Genomic DNA, 19,932 nt, shown 5'->3' with positions numbered 1-19,932 from the left:
TTTCTCACAGTGTAAATTGACTTTGTGTGCTATTTTCATAACCCTCCTGTGCTCATGTAGAGCTCCTGAACTCTGAACTGAAATACGATTCTATGCTTTGATTTGATGTTTGTCACGCCTTTGGGGCGGAGTCTCACAACCATTTCCACACCATATTTTCCACTTTAGGGATGAGAGAGAGAGAGGTAGAAAAAGCCCTACTTTCACCACCACCAAGAGTTTTTGAGAAAAACGTTAGCAACGTCAGGGGGAGGTTTACGTTGTTGTCCATGGGAAGCTTTTTAACATGTTAAAATTCAGGCGCGATTTTCCATTTTCTCCTTCTTCATCCATTTTATATCTCTAGCATTTTATCTTGCTTTCTCTCTCTCACACTATGAGCAGATTTTTTTTCCCAAAAATCTTTTGATTTTGGTTAAAGGTAGATTTGATATAATTTTTCCATTAATTAATTTTATTCATCTCATCAAAAGTCTAAATGCGTGGCACTATAGAAAAGGGTGAATGATTTTTCAATTTAGCAAATTTTCCTGATTTCTAAATTTTCGACTCTCTCTCTTTGGCTCTTGTTCGCTTCTTTAGCTTTTGCGCTGATTGTGGGGGGTGAAGGGAAGATGAGGAAGTGGGTGGGTTGGAAGAATGGAGATAAAATGCAAATGAGAGCACATCGATTTTAGCACAAAAATTTGTGCCTTGTGAAGAATTCAAAATTCAAATGGAATTAATTTTGTCACATTTGGCGAATTTCTCACTTTCCTCCGTGAGCTTTTTATCTTTCATCCCAACTGGATTTTGTGTTTTATCTGTTTTATTGCCTAAGAGCTTTCTGATGGCTTTTTCTTTGATAGGCACTCGATTGATTAGGCAAGGGTTTTGCAGATTATGGTATTTTATACAATTTGGATAGTAAAAAAGCATTTTGATTAGTAAATTATTGTTTATAATTAATTTAATATTCAATATTATTAATTATTTTAGTTATTTTATGCTTTCTTATTGGAAAGAATTTTTTGCAATGGGTAAATTATGACAAAATTTCTTTTCTAGCTTATTAATGACTATTTTATGTCGATGAATAAAATATCTATCTATTTTTTAGTAATAAAAGTATGACCAAAAAAGTGTAAAAGTATAGAATGGCATTTAAAATAATAATACATTTTTCACACGTGAGAGCGGGGTTATTTCTGACATATGTATATTGAATATCTTCTATACACAATTTATTAAAAAATTGTTTAAAATAGTAAGGGATGATGGGGCAGTTTCGCACACTTGAAGTTTTATTCAAGATCCTTCTGCCAAATTTATAATGTTTGATAATAATGCGTATACGAACTACATTAAATCTAATTCCAGCTAGTTCCTCTTAGGCATTGTCTATTTTAAAATGTATAATACATTTTCTATTCATTACATGTGTAAAAGTGCCCCACTGTATCCTTGGAGTTTCACTATTTGTTTTCCTTATTATACTTACGTATATGTGACTTCGATCGTCAATGTCCCTTTAACCCTTTAAGGACGACTGGTTCACCCGTGACCCATAGAGAAAATAATTTTTCCTGGCTACCTGAAGTTATTTCTTTCTAAAGTTTTTACCAAATCACAAAGTAGTAAGATGTAGGAATCTAGGATATTTTTTGAAAATCTCCAGCTATTTGCTATATAAAAAATATTTGAGCTCAAAAATAACGAATTTTCAAATTTTCACGTTGGTGCTTGAATTTTAATATTTTTAATATTTCTAATTTTTTTTTAAGCAAAAACCTCTTGGGACTAGAAACTATAATAACTATGCATAATATTTCTCAACAAAGTAAAAATTATAGTTTATTGGTATTTTCAAGAAAGCTTCATAATTTTCATGGGTCATTTATGACCCAATCGTCCTTAAGGGTAAAAAACACCGAATTTGTTTCTAGTGGATTTTCGAAGATTTGTGGTTAGACTGTTTCATGTTTTTGTGTATGTGTGCGCAAAATAGTTAATTATTCGTGTAATATTGTGTGATATATCAATTAGCTGAGATTTCCCTGTGCAATACTGACTGAAGAAGGTAATATTTTGATAATTTATAAGATACTTCTGCGTATATGTTGTAAATTCATAACTTTTTACTCTTTTACATGACTTCAAAAATGGAAAAAAAAATTTCATGATCAATGAACCCGAAATCATCCACATATTATGCCCGGAAGATAGCGATGATGCCGACAATCTTGTCCTGAACGAAAGCGACATAATATATTTGCAACAAGACGTGGATGAAGTGGACTTTGAAGTCTTCATCGAGAAAGCATCAACTCCGGAAGAACTCCCAGATCCACAGCAATGTGCAACTATACGTCTTAAATTCCCAGAGACAAACAACATTGCACCTACCTACCCATTACCATCAAACATGTTTCGAAGAAAACTGAGGTGCACATGGTGCTATCAGAAAAGAGGATTATAAGACCAATTGTATTTGTGAGGCATGCGACATTTATCTCTGTGTTACCAGTACTTGCAATTGTTTCGATGAATATCATAAAAATTAAAAATGAAGTAAATAATACATTTTTTTATAAAAATTATTGTTATTGTGTACAAGTCTTCAAGAGTCTTTGAGACCAAAAATTGAATGAGATTTTTTAAAATTAATTTTTGATCGTTTTAATTTTTACTCGTACTCTAAATATTTTTTTTATTATTACAAATATATTCAAGTCATTTATCTTTCTAAAATAACAGAGCAAACGAGTAAACTAGTCGTCTGGAAAATTTTGTGCTTTTTTACCTTTAAGGACGATTGGGTCATATATGACCCATAGTTTTCCAGGACTCCTAGGGATGACAAAATTTCTTTTTAACCGTAAATCTTTTATTTAGGCTAAAATATCGAGGGAAGCTTGATTTCATTGAACTTCGCTCAGCGGAAAGCTTCTCGTCCTTAAAGGGTTAAAGCGCTTAAAGGCTGAAAAGCTTTTAAATCGTAGAATGGAGTAAGCACTTTTTGCCACTACGCTTCAATGTTCTTGTAAATTTCTAAAAAATTTTTCATATTAAACTTAAAAGCAGTAGTCTTTCTATGTATCTATTAAGAAAATAATCATGTTTACAAGTTCGAGTATAATACAAAGTTTTTACGCTTATAAATTTTAACTTATTTTATTTTTTATTGAATTAAAAAGCTTTTCAGGGAACATATTTAATTAATTTGCAAAATATTCTTCAGTTTTTTTTTTTTTTTTTTTTTTTTTGAAATTTTGGTCAGTTTATTTCAACGATGCAACTATACTGTTTTTATTAGAAACATTTTTTTCTTTTGTAAATATACGTAAAATTTCTTATTTATTTATTTTTTTGGTTATTATTTATTAGTCTGCTTCACTTTTTAAAAGGTGTCTTTTCGAGCTTTATGTCCAGCGCACAATAACATTTGTTTGTAAATATGTTTTCAAAATTTCCTAAAAGAGCGAGTGTGATCACTAGATCTAGGTTTCATTCACTCTCACTGAAATATTAAAAACATGTTTACAAAACAAAAGTTATTGTGCGCTAGGCATTATAATCAATATTGATATGATAAGAATTGTCTAATATTTTGTAAATATTATTAATTATTTCAACCGCCAAGTTGAAATACTTGGAATACGTTACTTTTTACTTGTAAATCAAATATCAAGTCTTATTAAATATTTTAGTCCGATCTAAATTCCTGATTGCCTAGAGTAGAGCTTTCAAGGTATTAAAAGCTTTCAAAGCTCTAGACAATCAGACACCGCGATGGGTATAATTATTTGATGGTATCAAATATTTAATTAGTATTGATAATGCATGCATAAGTTTAGCGGTTTCTTGAACCAATTTTCAAATTATCAACTGAGTGAAATCAATTTTAAAAATTGCTTTTTATTTTTCAATCTTATTATTTGTTTTTCAAACAATATTACTCCACTTTTATTCTACTTTTGTCTCAATCGACTTCGTCTCCCCACCATACGAATAATCAAGGGTTGGAAAAGTATTTTATGGTAACAAAGAGGGTTATGTTACCGCAGGGGGAGGTTGGATGTCATAATAAAAATCCAATCATAGAAATTGTCTGGTGATGTTGTGTGCAATTTTATGTAGAATTTTTATTATTTTTCCCTTCATTCATTTGGGGATTTTGACATATATATGTTTATCACAAGGACTTTCATTTGGGCATTACTGTGTTGATGGTTCTCGGGTAAGAATAAATTTATTTAATGCAATACCAGTATGAATAATATTTTTTGGGTGGTTGTTTTTCGTCTAACTTTTTTCTTGGAGGTGGTTTATGTGGAGAATTTTGGTCATATCTTTTGTTTCGGTGATCCATTATCTGGAGCACTTTTTTCTTGTGTTTGTCTCCTCAATGGCACTGAGTTCTGTTGGTTTTAGGGGGAGAGTTGAGGGTGGACATAAAGATGAATAGGGGATTTGAGTGGGAAGAGGAGAAGGTGGAGAGATATCAAAAAACTCTCATCCTTCGGAAAATTGTGTGGAAAAATTTGGGGCTGTGGTGAATGAAGTTTTTGAGAGGGTGAGGGGGAGTTTGTGGGATTTTCATGTGGGGAATGAAAGAGCAAATGAGAGAGTGAGAGAGAATGAAAGAGAAAAGCTCAGATGGTGAAAAATGTGTTCACCAATGAAAATACACAACGTAACAAATGACGCTCCAATCCGATTACTCTATGACAAAAGCAATAGAGTGTATCCACCCTCAAATCCACATCTCCAAGGGGTGAGAATCAATGCATATCTATATATGTATTTTGCTTTTCTGTGGGGCTCAATGCTCAGGCTGGGAAGGGGTTGGTGAGGGTGGTAGAGCTTTGCCAGCACACCAGAAAGCTTACTCTCTGGCTTCAGGGGTTTCCGCACATGGTGTTCACTTTCTGTGTGTTTGCTCTGGCGCCTGAAAATTTCATATTTCCGTTTGGTATGAGAAGATGAAATTGCTTTTGGTTTCCATTCTGAGGTACTACAGTGTTGGTTATTTTGTGCTGGTGAGAGTTTAGACTGGGGATTGCTAGGTTAAATTGTGTACTAGTTTGATACTTGTATTCTGGATGGGGATTTTCGTCTCATTCCTTTGCTCTACCCAAAATGGATGGAAAATGCGCACAGAGAATCATGGCTTTGAATTTAAAACACATATACAAGCAAAGGCACGTATTTCTGGAGGGTTGAACGGATATGAGGGGTGGATGATTTTGAAAATTTAAGTATATTATTTTTAAGCTCCTAATTTCGTCTTTTGATTTTTACAATTTTAATTATTGCTACAAAAAAGAACGATTTGTTTTTGTGGGGGTTCTCTTTAGGCCCAGATGTGAAATCTCAAACCGTTTAATCTAAACGTTTTTAATAGACTTAAGGGTTAACGAATTGAATTATTCTCTTTGAGAAGTATTATCTTAATAACCGTGATTTCGATGGCAACCAAAATTCTGATGGCCAAAATTCGGAACGTCAAAATCTCGAAAACCAAAATCCCAAATGCTCAAAATCTTGAAAGGGACGCAAGGACAGTGCGTGGGATAATTTTCCAAAATATAGAAAATTTCCAGAAAAATTACTGTTCGATAGAATATAGCAGGAGATTGACAGAAACACTGAACCTTTCTTGATTTTCGCAATTTTATTCTCTACGATGTTTCGAGGATGGATGTTCTCTTCATCAGGTATCGAATATGGCAGGGAAAATCACGTACAGGTGGTAGTTGTTACACTGCACTCGGACTTGGATCACAACTTGCCCCACAATGTTCACCAGTCGACTGACTAACACAGAACCAGTGTCAGTTAGTCCGTCAGTGTGGCAGTCAGTTGAATGGTGAACATTGCGGTGCAAGTTGTGATCCAAGTCCAAGTGCAGTGCCTCCAGCAAGTGCGAGTGCAATCGTGGGAGTCATGGGAGTAGCTATGACACTCGAAGGAATTTAGAATTTTAGCGATGGGTATTTTAGCTTTCGGGATTTTGACCGGGCCCCTTATGATTTATGGATCGCGATCCTTAAGAATGAAGTTGTCACTAATCCCAATGTCTTTATTCCCGGGACCGTTTATACAAATTAATAATCATATTATAAGGCTACAAGAAGTGATTGATTAATTTGTAAAATATTCGTCTTGACAGCTAGAAATATCCCCATATTCCCCGCTGGAGGGCGGTTCACTCTAAAGAGAAGTTGGATCGCTCCAGAATTTTATACGGGAGGGTGGCACAGTTTCGCGCAGCTAAACTATTTTTCAGGACTCATTCGGTTTTGAACAATTAAAATCAGGTTGAGCCCCTGCAATGTCAAATAAACGATAGGGTAAGGGCTCATAATTTTGACCAATCTGTTTATAAGCATCGATGTTCCAAGTTTGAAGTGCGATATTTTCAATACCAATTGACTTTTTTTTTGCTACTCTCTTTTCAAGAAAGTTGTTTAGAAAATTGGCAAGGGTTTATTGTCTCTGTTTTTACTAAAATTAATCTTAATACGTTTAAAAATGAATTGATATGTAGAGGTGAATTTGACTTTTATTTTGGACAACTTGGTTATTAATTTGGACAACTTGGCTGTAAATATGGACAGCTAATCCGCCTCAAGAGGATACCCATTGTTCTTCATTTCATGAACCAGTCTAACCAAGTCCTCTTCCTGTTCATGTAAGGGAAACGTAGAATGTCACAAGAAGCCCGGAGACTTTCCATATCATTCATTAAAGTGAGTTGACTTCGGTACTTCAAGTACGTGCGGATTCGCTCATTCCCTGGCCTTTCCGGGAGCCTTTCAAGGCATTTCTCGCTACATCTCGTTCGTAGAGATGATGCTCCTTTGTTTCTCCAGGCATTTGTCCAACCTAGTCATCACAAAAGCTAAAACTGCACGAAATTTCGTGAGAAAAACACCTGTCCAAAATAAGGATTATCACCTCACTGGTAAATGTCCTAAAAAATTTCCCATTTTTCACACGAAAAATCTAATTCACAAGGCAAATCTCACTTCAGGTCAAATGTATAAATCACTACTAACGTGAATCAACACAATATTCAATGAATATTCAATAATATCACTCAAAAAAAGCGAAGAAACATTGTTAGTACTTCACCACAGCTAAATAAGACTGAAGTAAACACGAAGTTCTGTCATATTTCTCGTAAGCAATTGCTCACACTGAATTTTCAACAAAGCAATTTTAACTCAAATCATATTCAAAATATAACGTATTTAGTGTTAAAATCTTCCAAAAAGAACAAATATTTAGATAGAATTCATTATTCATCAAATATTGGAATAAAAATTCATAATTTTGATCAATTTATTTTTAGTGTCCAATTTTATCCTCAAAGTGTCCAAAATAAGAAACTGGACAAAATTATGAGCCTTTCCCCTATAAACTTTCAAATAATCTCAAAATTTTGAAATCTAATAAACTTCCTGTTCAAATGTGAATAGTTTTAGATCCTTGTTTGAACAGTTCTTTACCTAAAACGCAGAATTTGTTAATTGCTGATTTGCACACCCTAAAATTTCATTACTTGTTAACCCTTCCCAAAATTCAAAGCATTATTTCTGTAAACCCATTCTAAGCTGTAACCATTTGTGTTAGGTCAAAGGTATCAAGTCACTTAGAATGTGCCTGAAAATAGGTTTATTGTGTGTGTATGTGACAAAGAAAATTTTGTTTAGTAGGATGAACAGTTGGTTGATGTATGGCAAAAGCGGTATGGTGAGGGTGTTTGTTGGCAGAAGGAGCAAAATACAGTGGATCGAAGGATTTTATGGGATTACGACACCGCTATCCCATTAATTAATTGATCAATAAAATCCCCAGCACTTTTGCCTCTTCTTCTTTCCCGTCATTCACATTGAAATTCAGCACTCTTCTCTCTTTTGCTTTCGACTGGGGAATTTTCAATTTTCACGCGCCATCGTGGATACAGGGGGATGGGTGTCGACGAGGCTTTTTCGGGGAAATATCACAAATTTAAAAGTTACTAAAACAAGAATCAGAGAAAGTTTTGGCACAAACGATGAATGAGAAATTAGATGGGCATTTAGTGATTTTCGAGTTGATTGGATTGTTGATATTGATAGATTTTGTTGTTGTTGTTGATATTTTAATAACGTTTATTGTACTATTGCACATTGGAAATGTTTAATAGTAGGGCTGGGTCTGTGGTGGTACTGGTCTTCCAACGCCCAGTGGCCTGTGAAGTAAGAAAAATTGTTTATACATTCGATATCGTTGATTTCTAGAAAAAAATAACAGAATTTAAATTGAATCTTATCAAATTTTGATTATTTTTTAAATACGTATGATTTATTGCTGAAAATTTCTTCTTCATAAACTAAGACAATGACTTTGTTGTCAGGTTATAAATGAGATAACATCAATTCTTAGTGTAAGTCTTTCTTAGTCATGAATAATGTTCTGGGCAAAAGTCACGATTTTATGATAAGACTTTTACTGCTCGAACTCCATGGAGAGAGTAGTATTCCCTCGATTTTTTCACAGAATTTCCACCTTCCACCCTCCGCAGAGCACTTTTCTCAAGAAATCTTCGCGTTTTAGACGATTTATGAGAAATGTCGTCACGATGTTTTTCCGTCTGTTCGTCTGTCGGTCCGGCTGTTGGCAGCTCTAGAGGCCAATCGGTAAGAGATAGCGACTTGGTACCTTTGGATGAACCCCTATAAGGCGACCCAAAGGATTGTTAACATGCCCCTCAGTCCCCCTCACCCTAGAAATCCCAAAACCATGTTTTTTGGGATTACTCGAAAACGAATTGTACGATTTTTTTTTTCATTTTTGGAAAAGTTTTAGAGATTATCCGCGCAGACATATCGTTCTTATACGAAAATACCGTTGAATCATTCCTAATAACGATTTTTCAAGATGAAAGGTTAAAAAGGCTTTAGAAGAGAACGTATTTCTCAACCGAATCATTGTTTGGGCTCATTTGAAAGGTTGTCCTGGAATTCTTGACAAGTCTGAACTGATTCCGATGAAGCCTGATCCGGTTCATAACCGATAACTAATTTTTATCCAAAATTCAATTACATTACTTCTAAGAGGTCCCGGTCAAAATCCTGAACGCCAAAATCCCGAAAGCCAAAATCCCGAAATCCAAAATCCCGAACGCCAAAATCCTGAAAGCCAAAATCCCGAATTCTTAAAAGTGCCATAGCTACTCCCACGATTGTACCCGCGTTTGCTGGAGAAAATGGGAAATCTTTAGTGTCTTAGGAAATTATTCTAAACATTTTCCTCCATATAATTTCATCCCTTTCAGGATTTTGAAAATTCGGGATTTTGGCTGCCACCGCTTCTAAGGTATTTGGGCAATGTTTTGAGTCATTTATGAATCGATTTAAATCGGTAGGGGAGAGAGGGGTAGAATTAGCCAGCCAGTAAAGCTTTTTTTTCGCGCGTGATTAGTGAAAAAATGATAAGGTTTGTCTAATGTTTTTATATTTCATAAGTAGCATTAGGATTTTGGCTGTATGAAACAGTGTAGTCCAAAGCTCTAAAATCCTTGACTTTTTTTTACAGAGGATAATGAAGAAAGTATGACACATTGGCAACACTTGCCCTGGCCTGGGTAGATATAGCCACTTTTTTGGGGTGCTAATTCCCACCAGAATTCCAGTCGAAATTTTAAACTGGAGATACCAAATATTGTTTCGCTTGATACATTGAAGCCCACTGATGCTAAATAAGTCATTTAAACTTAAAGAAAAAGGCTTTAGCTGACTTTTTATGACATTTTTGTAATTGCGACAAAATTGATATAAACATCCTTAAAAAATCTATTTCTCAAGTTGCTCATACAAATGGCAACATTGCTTGGAATATCAATAGTACTTTTTCATCTAACAATTATCCATGTATTAGTGAAAAATCATCAATAGTTTTATCCCGCCACGGAAGAGTGACTACATTTGCCCCGAGGGCTGTTTCAGTGTTTATCATCTTATATACAAAATTGAATAATTATTATCCAAGTGAAAAATATTTTTTAATTAGGTTTATTAAACCAGAAACGAGGTAAAACTATGAAATCTTGACTAGAAACTCAGAAAACCAAATGCTGGTCTAAAAACTGTACCTTAAAAATACCCATTTTATTTTTTTTTTCATTTTCTAAAAACTATACCTTAAAAATACCCATTTTATAAAAATGCTTCTAAATTGTAGGATAACTGGATCAGACTTATAAATATTTCTGGCAATATGGGGATGTGTTTCTACTTTCATTAAAAAATACTTTGCTCGATATACATTTTAAGAAAAACGAGAAAAATCCACTGACTAATTCTGCCCCTGGCTATAGGTACCCCGGTCTCCCCTAAATGGTAAATGATGCGAAAGCAATTTTAACGTATAGCATTTAAGTCACGAGTTCGAGCATTTCGCAAAGCATGAAACGCTTTGCCACTCCTTTTGTAAACAAAATAATTTTCTTTATTTTAAGCTTTTATAACCAATTAAAAGTTTTTTTTGTCTATCCGTATATGTGCCAAAAACCTTAATTGATTTTGCTTAAAATAATAAAAATAGCCCTAGACAACTCGTAAAAGTTTTTACGGGAAAAATAGGACAATTACGAGAATCTCTAAAACTTTTTCCTACAAAATTTAGCTTCCTGCTAGTAATTCAGAATTAAAAAAAAATGTTTTTAAGTGTAATCTTTAAGAAAGCTTAGAATTGGTTTATGAATGTGTTCTAATTGTTCGTTGACAAACACATATTAACGTGTTTCAAATCTTAATCAATCATGGTGCTTTATTTTACCACTTTCATCTTATAATTTTATTTTTAACTAAACTTATTGGTGTGAAACAAATATTTTTCGTCGTAGTATCGAACTTTTACACAGTTTAAGCATTCCATGAAGCCGTGTTCAGAAGCTTATGAATTTTGAAGCTTAAAAATTTTGAAAATTTCAACTTACAGATTTCCTTTAAAACCTGGTTGCCCCATTAATCCGAAGTCCATTTGCGGTATAATTGGGGGGCTGATAGGATTTTGATAATAGTACAAGTCTGGTTGATGATACTCTTCTTCTTCGTCTTCATTTGTGTCAAATGTTGTATCATCGGTTTTCGACTCTTGATTGTGGTCCATTTTCTGATTGAAGTTGTAAGGGAGTGATGAAGGCACGTGAGGAGAATAATCAGGCATATGATTGCCGTGATTGTCATGAATTTGATGAGGAAAATTATCAAATCCAGGATGTTGATCATGCCCAGGATATTGATTGTATCCAAATGGTTGATTAAATCCAAGATGTTGATCATTTCCAGGATGTTGATCATATCCAAATTGTTGATTATAATCAAGATGTTGATCGAATCCCGGATATTGACCATGTCCAGGATATTGATTTCCACTTGGGGGATAGGTTTCCGTAAGATAATAGTTATCACCGCCATGGAATTGATCTTGATTGTGTTGTTGGGGAAAATCATACGACAAATCATTTTCATGATTTTCTGGTTCTTCTTCATGTTGATTGTTATATTTCTCCACAGTTTCGTGAACTTTTTGGTTCACATATTGATCTTCCGGTTGATTATATGTTTTCGTTAAACTTGTATCGTTACCACTACATATTCCAATTCCTTCAAAAATTAGCACAAAATTGACACGAAATCACTTTTTTTTTTAATAAAATCTAATATTGCAATCTTACCAATTATGAGGAAAATTCCTAGTAAAATTTCCATGTTGTGATCAATTGAAAGTGCAATTATGAACTGAAAAAAGTTCCACAGTTAGTCTCTCGTTTTATTTTAGAAGTCAACTACCTCGTGCCTCACGTTCTACTAGATAAATTGATCGTGAAACAATGTGTTTTTCACTTTAATTTATGGAACTTTTTTTTGTCATTTTAATGAATTGATGTTGTATTTGAGAAAGAAAAACAAATGTCACACACTTTGTGCAAATTTCTTATTTATTTCAATTTGATATAACTTCATTATAAATTAAAAGGTATACATTGTCGTTAATTCTATAATACACAACGGGTGGCCATTTTGGGGCATAATTTTGCTCTGAGGAATTTTCCACTGGGGCAAGAAAATGTTTTTTATTTGTTTTATTTTTCGTGTTTGTCACTGAGTATCATTCTTGACCACATTTGTCTCAATTGCCGTGGGTAGCTCTTCTGTGGTCGTTGTGACTTCACATGATGTATTCTCTATTGATTCATTTGATGTTCTTTGTTGACCGTCGCAAAAGGCACAAGCGTCATTCACATATCGATTAAACACCTCCGGCCGATCGGCATAGATATGATGACCAGCTCCGTTGATAACCTAATTGACAAGTCAGCTATATTGTCTGATATATTCCCACAATTTTACATGAAATGAGGGTACTTACTTGAAGGTTAACGTAGCTATGGATTCGGGAGAGCTTTATGCTTTCGCCGGAAGCCTTGTCTACCCAAGATCTTGAACCGTACATCATGGTAACTGGGATGTCCTTCCGAAGGTCCTTCATGCGATTAATCATGGGATACTTGGCCCATCCGAAACCTGACATCATTGCATGGAAGGCACTTTCGCCTCTGAAATTATCAAAACAATTTAAACACATCAAATATTAATCTTTTGCTTTTATACGTTTTCGAATTCAGGATTACAAGAAATAAATCATCATAATTCTGAAAAAAATCTCTAAGCTTCAGGTTTTAAATCGGGCCTTAAAAGCTGATTTTTCTTCTCCGATAAAGATCTTTAATTTTAGAGTGTTTTAATCGAAAAAGTGTTTTTTTTTTAATTTTTGTACAAAGTACATTTTACATAAATTCTGTAAAACCGATAAAATTAGCACGTTTGTTGTTAAGAAAAAATACACCCCACAAATCGATAAGAAAGTTAATCATTTTAAAAGTAGTAATATTAACATTCGGCTCAGTAAATTAGTTAATCTTTGTCCCAATGAAGTAAAACAAGAAACTAGTGATTTATTGATATTCTACTTAGGAGTATTATTTTTCCCGCTAAATTAAAATCATAATAATAAATTCAATATATAAAAAATAAAAAATAGTTCTGTCTGTCTTAAAAAAAAACTTACGTTTATTAAATTATTCTAACACTTAAATGTTTCGTTCTCGAAACGAGCTTACTTATTTATAAACCTTATTTATTAAAGCTTAATTTGAAATTGATAAGTATTCATACGAACTGAACTTGATATTTTATTAACTAATCTACTTTTTGATTTATAAACATGCTCCTGAAGAGAAGCTTGTGACGCTTATTATCGTCAAATAAAATAGGGGGAAGTGGGGCATCTTTGAAAGCGGGGCACCTTTGAAATTGGGATTTTTCACCTATTTTTAAATAAAATTAAGCCCTATCGCGATATAATTTAGGTGCACAGATTGAGAATTTAAATTACATCATGATATTGCGCAGTTCCACTTAAACATAGGTGTAAAATCCCGATTTCAAAGGTACCCTACTTCCCCCTATGAGAAACATTTAGAATTGATAAATTTCATACAATATAAATTGCTGTTTATGTAATCTTATACAGTTTTACAGGTGATTGCCTTGAAATCAAACAAACAATTTTAGACGAAATACTTTAGAAAATTATCAAATTTTGAAAATTTTTATTAAATATCCCGATACGGTTAAAATTTCTGAAAATAGACTGCAACTATGAGCAAACGCAATTAATTTAACATTTTCAAATATTTTATGAACAGGTAGAATTCACTCGACAAAGATTAGTCAGATTTCTTTTTATTTACTATAAATTGTTATATTTCTTTTTCGCGTATTCATCTTTTTTTCGCCTCTTGTTTTTTTCTTTTTATCTCTTAATCTTCTTTTCTTATTTTTCTTTTATTTTTTTTCGATTTATCGCATTTGTTCCAGGGATGAACCTAATTTTGTGATTAAACAAATATTGTATTGCATTCTATTATATTTTTTTTTCATTTTTATTTTTGAAGAGCATTTAATCAGTAATTTTTACCTATCGAAATATTTAACCATTCTTTTAATAAATTTATCAATATTTTCGAAATCTTTGTGTATTGCTTTGTAGTATTTTCTGACTATTAATTAGGTTTTTCATAAAATATTATTATCAAATACTATTTCAATTTAAAAGAAAATCAAATATTAATGTAAAAAATTCTCGAGGGTGCAAATGTTAAAAATTAATGCACATTTCTTCTACAAATTTATTACACTTTCTCTGTATATTTTACAAATAAATGCTCATAAATCACAACTAATATTTCTAGTAAAAAATTCACAGTAAAAAAAAGCCTAAAATAAAACAAAAAAATAATCTAAGTTTTTCTCAGAATTTACTCTGCCTCCGGGCGGTGTATAGAGGAAACCTACTGCTTTACTTAACAGAGATTTGGTATCGTAATTTTCTGCGTTTGTTGTACATAAGTTTTGTGATTAATTATATGCCTAATACATAATATGCCTAATACAATTTCTGTGCATTACTGTCTTTAATTCAGTTTCAAGTTTTAATAAATTTAAAATAAAACCCTTTTTTACCTAAACAGTTGGAAAACTTGGATTTGAGTAATGAATAAAATGCCCGTAGAAAACTTAGAATAAAACTTCAAGAATTTAATTATCAACACTTTTATAATGAATTCAATAAATTCATTTGTCATTTTTTTGACAATAAAAACTTTGACTTAGAAGACTGATAAAGAAGTTTTAATGATCATGAAAATAAAAGATTAAATGTTTATCAAATTTATAGTAAGGTGGGGTAACTGGTTCTTTTTCCGAAGAGTGCTACTTAAACGCTTCTTTTTGGACTGATGAAATTCTTTTTGACTTCTTCTAAATCCATAGAATTATTCACTGTTTCATTCAGAAACATAATATAAAAAAAATTATCAAAAATATTTTTAAAAAAATTATAAAATAATGATAATACTGAAATAAGCCAGCATGCACTAACTGGGTAGCATTTTCGCTAATTCACTTTTAATTAAACCTTTGGATTTAATACATTTTTTACAAGGAAAAAACTATAAATGTTTTCAATCAACCACCTATTATTAACGAAAATATCACTGCTAGAAAATTTTTAGTGAAGAACCCAGCTGGTACAAGATTGAAATGGAGTCGATTACAGTCAAGTGTGCTAATCCGGGCACTCACTTATTTAATGGATAAAAATATTATTTTTGCTTTTTCTCAAACTTGAATAGTTATATTATGTTACTGTAGTGACTATATTACGGAAATTAAAATAAAAATATTATTTTAAGTGGATTAATCATAAACGATATAGATAGCGAAGCGCTCGGATCAGTATACTTGACTGTATACGTAATTTTTACGCGACTGTTCTCGTTCAGTTGGATTTTTATTAAAATAAATGTTAAATAAATATGTATACCATATTCTAATTAAGTCCATTGTCTGTCTGAAAACATAGAGCACAAAATTCCTAAACTTATATAATACAGTAGAGTCTCGTTATAGGCCATCGCTCTATAGTCCACAATTTATCGACCGTTGATTGCAAAACACTGATTTTAAGTTAGGTTATGTTTTTTAGTATGCGACATGCATAATTATTTTAATATTTTTGGCAAACTTTATTAAGTAGTTGTGATAATTGTGATCCATAATGAAGAGAGCAAGGACAAGTACCACAATCGCAAAGAAAATGGAAGCCGTCGAGCAATTTCAATACTAAAAATCGTTGATAATTTTAAAAAATTACATGGACTATAGTGTGCGACCCAAGTGTCAAATTTGAAACCAAATATGGACTATAGCGAGACTCTACTGTAATTGTAAAAACGTGTATTTTTGAGAGAAATTCATATGTCAAACTTCTCCACCCTCCTTTATTTGATATTTAAAATTTTAAGGTTTAAAAGAAAAATGAATAGAAGGGTTAACGCTAAAACGCTGCTGTAGATCTTAAGGTAGTCACATTCTCCGTTAAAACACCACCGTTTTATTTTTAAATTTTGCTTTTTTTGTCGTTTTTGTGTAATTAGCAATTTTATTTGCTTATTTGCTCGTTTGTCGTATTCTGGATGTAATCCGTAATGGCCTCTACACATTGGGAGAAATTTTTGTCAAAAATTACTTTTTTGAAGGAAATTCGCTGCAGCGTTGTAGGGGGAAACGTCAAATTTCTGTCAAAAACGCAATTTTTGACGAAAATTGCTCCCAATGTGTAGACGCCTTAAAAGAAAAAGTAAAATAATAAAACAAGGCAAACAAATAAGGTTTTAATAAATGTCAGACAAACTTATGTCTCGGCTAAAATGTTCGATTTTGATGAGTTCAGTTTTTTTCTTACCCGCTTTTTTTGGAAAATTCTTTTAACTTATTTCTAATATTCTATTAAACCTATTAATTGCGAATTTATTTCCAATATGAGGATTAAAATGCGTAAATTTTATTAAAAAAAAAATAAAGCAGTGTGGCTTTGACGGTCAGCGCGATTATTGCTTTTAACCTTTTACCCTTTAAGGATGATTGGGTTACCGGTGACCCAAAAATGAAATTCTTCCTATGAACTTCTAAAGTTCGGAATTGCTCTTAAAAAGTCAGAAAAGGTGATTATTTCTAACCCCTAACTTTTGACTCTCTCGCGTCCTTAAAGGGTTAAGCTGATAAGAAGCTAACTCACAATTTAATTTAATTACTATGAGTCTGTATTAGATTACTTCTTATTTACATTTAGGGTAAATTAAGCTTATTCATGGCCCTGGCCGCCGCGCGTTCGCAAACCCCATAATGATGATGATAAGCTAATTCAAAACCTGCTTCAAATGGAAATTTTTTGCTACTCTAAATGGAAACGTCACTGTTTTTATGATAAATACAGTACTAAATTATTATATTTATATATTTTCTATACCACAGTTTCATTATTTATTAATTTTTCTCCAAATAAAGCGAAAATCCATTCATATTCAAAAAATTTAATTTGTTTATTTCTCAGAAAAAATAAAAGTGTACTTTTACACTATCGAATTTTTCATCGATCGACTATGTTTTCCAATGAAAAACACAATGAGGTTGTGTGTTGTTTATTCGTCTTGTTTAACATTTATGTCATATTTCTGGCTAATTTTAGTTAAATTAAGTGCTAATCTTTATTGTTAACGGTACGTGAAGTTTTCAAATGAAATAATTACCTATTTCGTGAACAAAAAAAACCTGGAAATATGATTTTTTGGAGAGATTTTTTTATTGTTTTAGATGGGAAAGAAGAAAAGACCAGGAATAAGAACAAATCCTGCACTCAAGAGCAACTCAACAAGGTTTTGGAAGCCTTTCGTCGCGGTTTCATTTACACTGTTTGTCTCCAATTAGAAGCTTTCCCTTGTCTCCATTTGGATTAATATGTTTCCAATAGAAGCATTTTACGCTCGCGTATTTTTCTTGTATTTAAGAAGTTTTCAAATTATATCTAAAGAATTTTCACTAAACAGTAACATTCTAGAAGAGTCAAGGAGCAAACTTATGTCATTCTCTTCAGAAAAAATGGAATGGAAATGGTTTTGAATTAAGGACATTTACCCTAAATATCATTGTGTCATGGTAGGATTTAAAATTTAAGGTTAGGGTAAAATGTTTACTTACGCTGGTGATTGAGCATTACATTGATGAATGTATTGGGGTATGAGTTCCTCCTCCTTGACCACCGTTGTGTATTTTCTGATGATATCTGGTCGAGCTTTGGACACCACCCACTGTCCAAAGGGTCCAGCTGCTCGAACAGCCCAAAGGGGATTGAGAGGTTGTAGTGCAAAAGCTAAGACTCTCACCCACATTGGGATGTTGTATTTGCTAGCAATGTCTGCGGGTTTCTCAGAGAAACCCCAAGGATCAGCCAGAATGAGATGTTTTACTCGATCTGGATGACTGATGGCATAGCTAGCGGCTAGGAAACCTCCCATTGAGTGTCCCAATAGAATCATTTCATTTAATTTCATCTCCCTTCGCCATTCTTCAATGGATGCCACAAGCTGTTGTTCAGCCTTTTGGGCATCTGTTGAGAATTTTGGTCTGGAACTCCGTCCAAAGCCTAGGATGTCAATGGCATAGACTGGACGGTGTTCGGCAAAGGAGTCGAGATTGAGAATCCATAATCCGACTCCGGAACCGAGGCCATGGAGAAGAACCAGGGGAGTTTTGGGTGATTCTGCATTTAGGGAGACTGTCCAGATTTTATCAGCCTCACCCACTACTGGTCCAATGTCCACGTACCAGCCTCTGTAGGCATTCTTGAGGTCTGTAAAAGGCATAAAAAGCGAGAAAAAGTGTGATTAAATTACGTTGGTTAATTTAAAAAATATCCCTTTATAATATCCATAAAATATCCCAGTTAATCAGTGTCCTTTTGTACATTTAGGTATTTGTAATGGGAAAATAAGGGGTTTGGTTAGGTCTTTTAACTTACAAGTAAATATCCGCTTTTCTGCACTTCGAAGCATAGCTGCTGATTGGGTTGTCCAATTAAAAATGCCCCAAATCCAACTGGAAAGTGCGGAAAGGATAAACTTAATGAGGAACAGCATTTCTTCCTAATATTGGGCTTCTGTTAGATGTTCTTTTGGGTGAGGTTTCATGCAAAGAATTTTTGCAGTCCTTTTGAAAGATTATGTTAGTATACTCTTGGAATTATTTCCGGGTTTTCCATTCATCAATCTTTGCACACTCTTCCCAACTAAACCACAATACACTTTGCGCGCGTTTTATTGAAGCGAAATCCACGCACTGCCTTCTTGTTGATTTCATTGGGCATCTAATCAGAATACCACAGAGATTCTTTTATCTTTGTTTTTTTTTGCTCAATGTTGTATGGGTTTTAGTCTCAATTCCTTTGCAATAAATGGTTAAGTGTTTAGGGGGGAATTGGGTCAGATGTGATTACGCGTCATTCCTTCTTTTTTTTTGGCTTATTAGTTAGAAAATGCCATCTCCTTCGATATGGAAGTGTTTATTGTTGTCTATCAGAGAAATAATCTACTCTAACACATTTGAATGCTTTTTTTTGCGCAGTGTGTGTGTTTCTGTATTGGGGATAATTGAGAGTCAAGGTTGGGAGATAGTTAAATTAGCTGACTTGGAGAATATAAGGGAATTTGCAAACTCATTCACCTGGTTTTATGACTAAACACTCGATCTTCAGAGTTGGATGGTTTGGAAGCATGAATTTCGTCATAAACTGGGGAGTTGCTTGAATTATGTATGATGCTATTTTCGTATCTAAATATCAATCAGAGGGTTTATTAATAAAAGCATGCTTATTGACTTTCTATCACAATTATTATGACGAAATAGCTATAGAAATCACATTGGACTTTGACATTGAACTTTATTTTTTTCCACGAACTTCACAAAGAAAACAAATGCACTTTAGAACAGATAAAATGTTATGTGAACGATGAAAATAGTTTGTATTTTATACCTAGAATTTGACTTTGGGGTTACAACTTCATACTCAGTTGCCATTTTAGTGTTTTACTTGTTCTCTACACCAGGATAATTTGATTGACACTTTGAACTGATTAGATTAGAAAAGAAAAATGCAAAAAAAACACCACACTTGATCTTGAAACTTTGAACTTATGATGAATATGGAATGTAAAGGAGGGGACTGAAAGGTTGTGTGTTAAAAAAAACGTTACAGAGAATCAACTTCCTTGTTCTACGCACTCAAAAACGGGAATGGATTGAAAAACCTTCTATTTCTCACTTGGCATTCTCTTCTTCAAAATTCTTCGTCACCATGACCAAAAGACCGATACCATTAATCTTTTGTATGATATTTTTTTGCACCTTATTATTATCCCCACTTTTTGACTCACGGCGTATGAGATAAAAAAAATCTATCAGCTGGTTGACAGCTGGGTTGTCAGATGTATGGGATATT

At 33.1% G+C, this 19,932-nt stretch overlaps 2 protein-coding genes across 5 annotated transcripts; both read right to left on the bottom strand.

Moving 5' to 3' along the window:
• Positions 1–8,120: 8,120 nt before the first annotated feature.
• LOC129798870 (uncharacterized) lies at positions 8,121–11,793 on the bottom strand. The gene is made up of 3 exons (XM_055842329.1): positions 11,711–11,793; positions 10,970–11,639; positions 8,121–8,221 (listed from the first exon to the last, which is right to left on the bottom strand). The coding sequence occupies exons 1-3, from the start codon at positions 11,742–11,744 to the stop codon at positions 8,170–8,172; spliced, it is 756 nt and encodes a 251-aa protein (XP_055698304.1). The 5' UTR covers positions 11,745–11,793; the 3' UTR covers positions 8,121–8,169.
• Positions 11,794–11,953: 160 nt separating this feature from the next.
• Positions 11,954–19,924, bottom strand: LOC129798866 ((Lyso)-N-acylphosphatidylethanolamine lipase). 4 transcript variants are annotated; one of them, XM_055842320.1, is made up of 6 exons: positions 19,468–19,892; positions 19,158–19,265; positions 18,457–18,533; positions 17,637–18,288; positions 12,406–12,592; positions 11,954–12,338 (listed from the first exon to the last, which is right to left on the bottom strand). In XM_055842320.1, the coding sequence occupies exons 1-6, from the start codon at positions 19,509–19,511 to the stop codon at positions 12,135–12,137; spliced, it is 1,272 nt and encodes a 423-aa protein (XP_055698295.1). In that variant the 5' UTR covers positions 19,512–19,892; the 3' UTR covers positions 11,954–12,134. The 4 variants fall into 4 exon arrangements, with proteins under 4 accessions (XP_055698295.1, XP_055698296.1, XP_055698297.1 ...); XM_055842321.1 differs by lacking the exon at positions 19,158–19,265 and having other exon boundaries at positions 19,468–19,924; XM_055842322.1 differs by lacking the exon at positions 19,158–19,265 and having other exon boundaries at positions 19,756–19,918.
• Positions 19,925–19,932: the final 8 nt, after the last annotated feature.

Source organism: Phlebotomus papatasi, chromosome 1 (genome assembly GCF_024763615.1).
Source record: "Phlebotomus papatasi isolate M1 chromosome 1, Ppap_2.1, whole genome shotgun sequence".
Taxonomy (NCBI): domain Eukaryota; kingdom Metazoa; phylum Arthropoda; class Insecta; order Diptera; family Psychodidae; genus Phlebotomus; species Phlebotomus papatasi.
The sequence above is the reverse complement of the archived record's forward strand: the minus strand, read 5'-3'. Positions and strand labels throughout refer to the sequence as shown.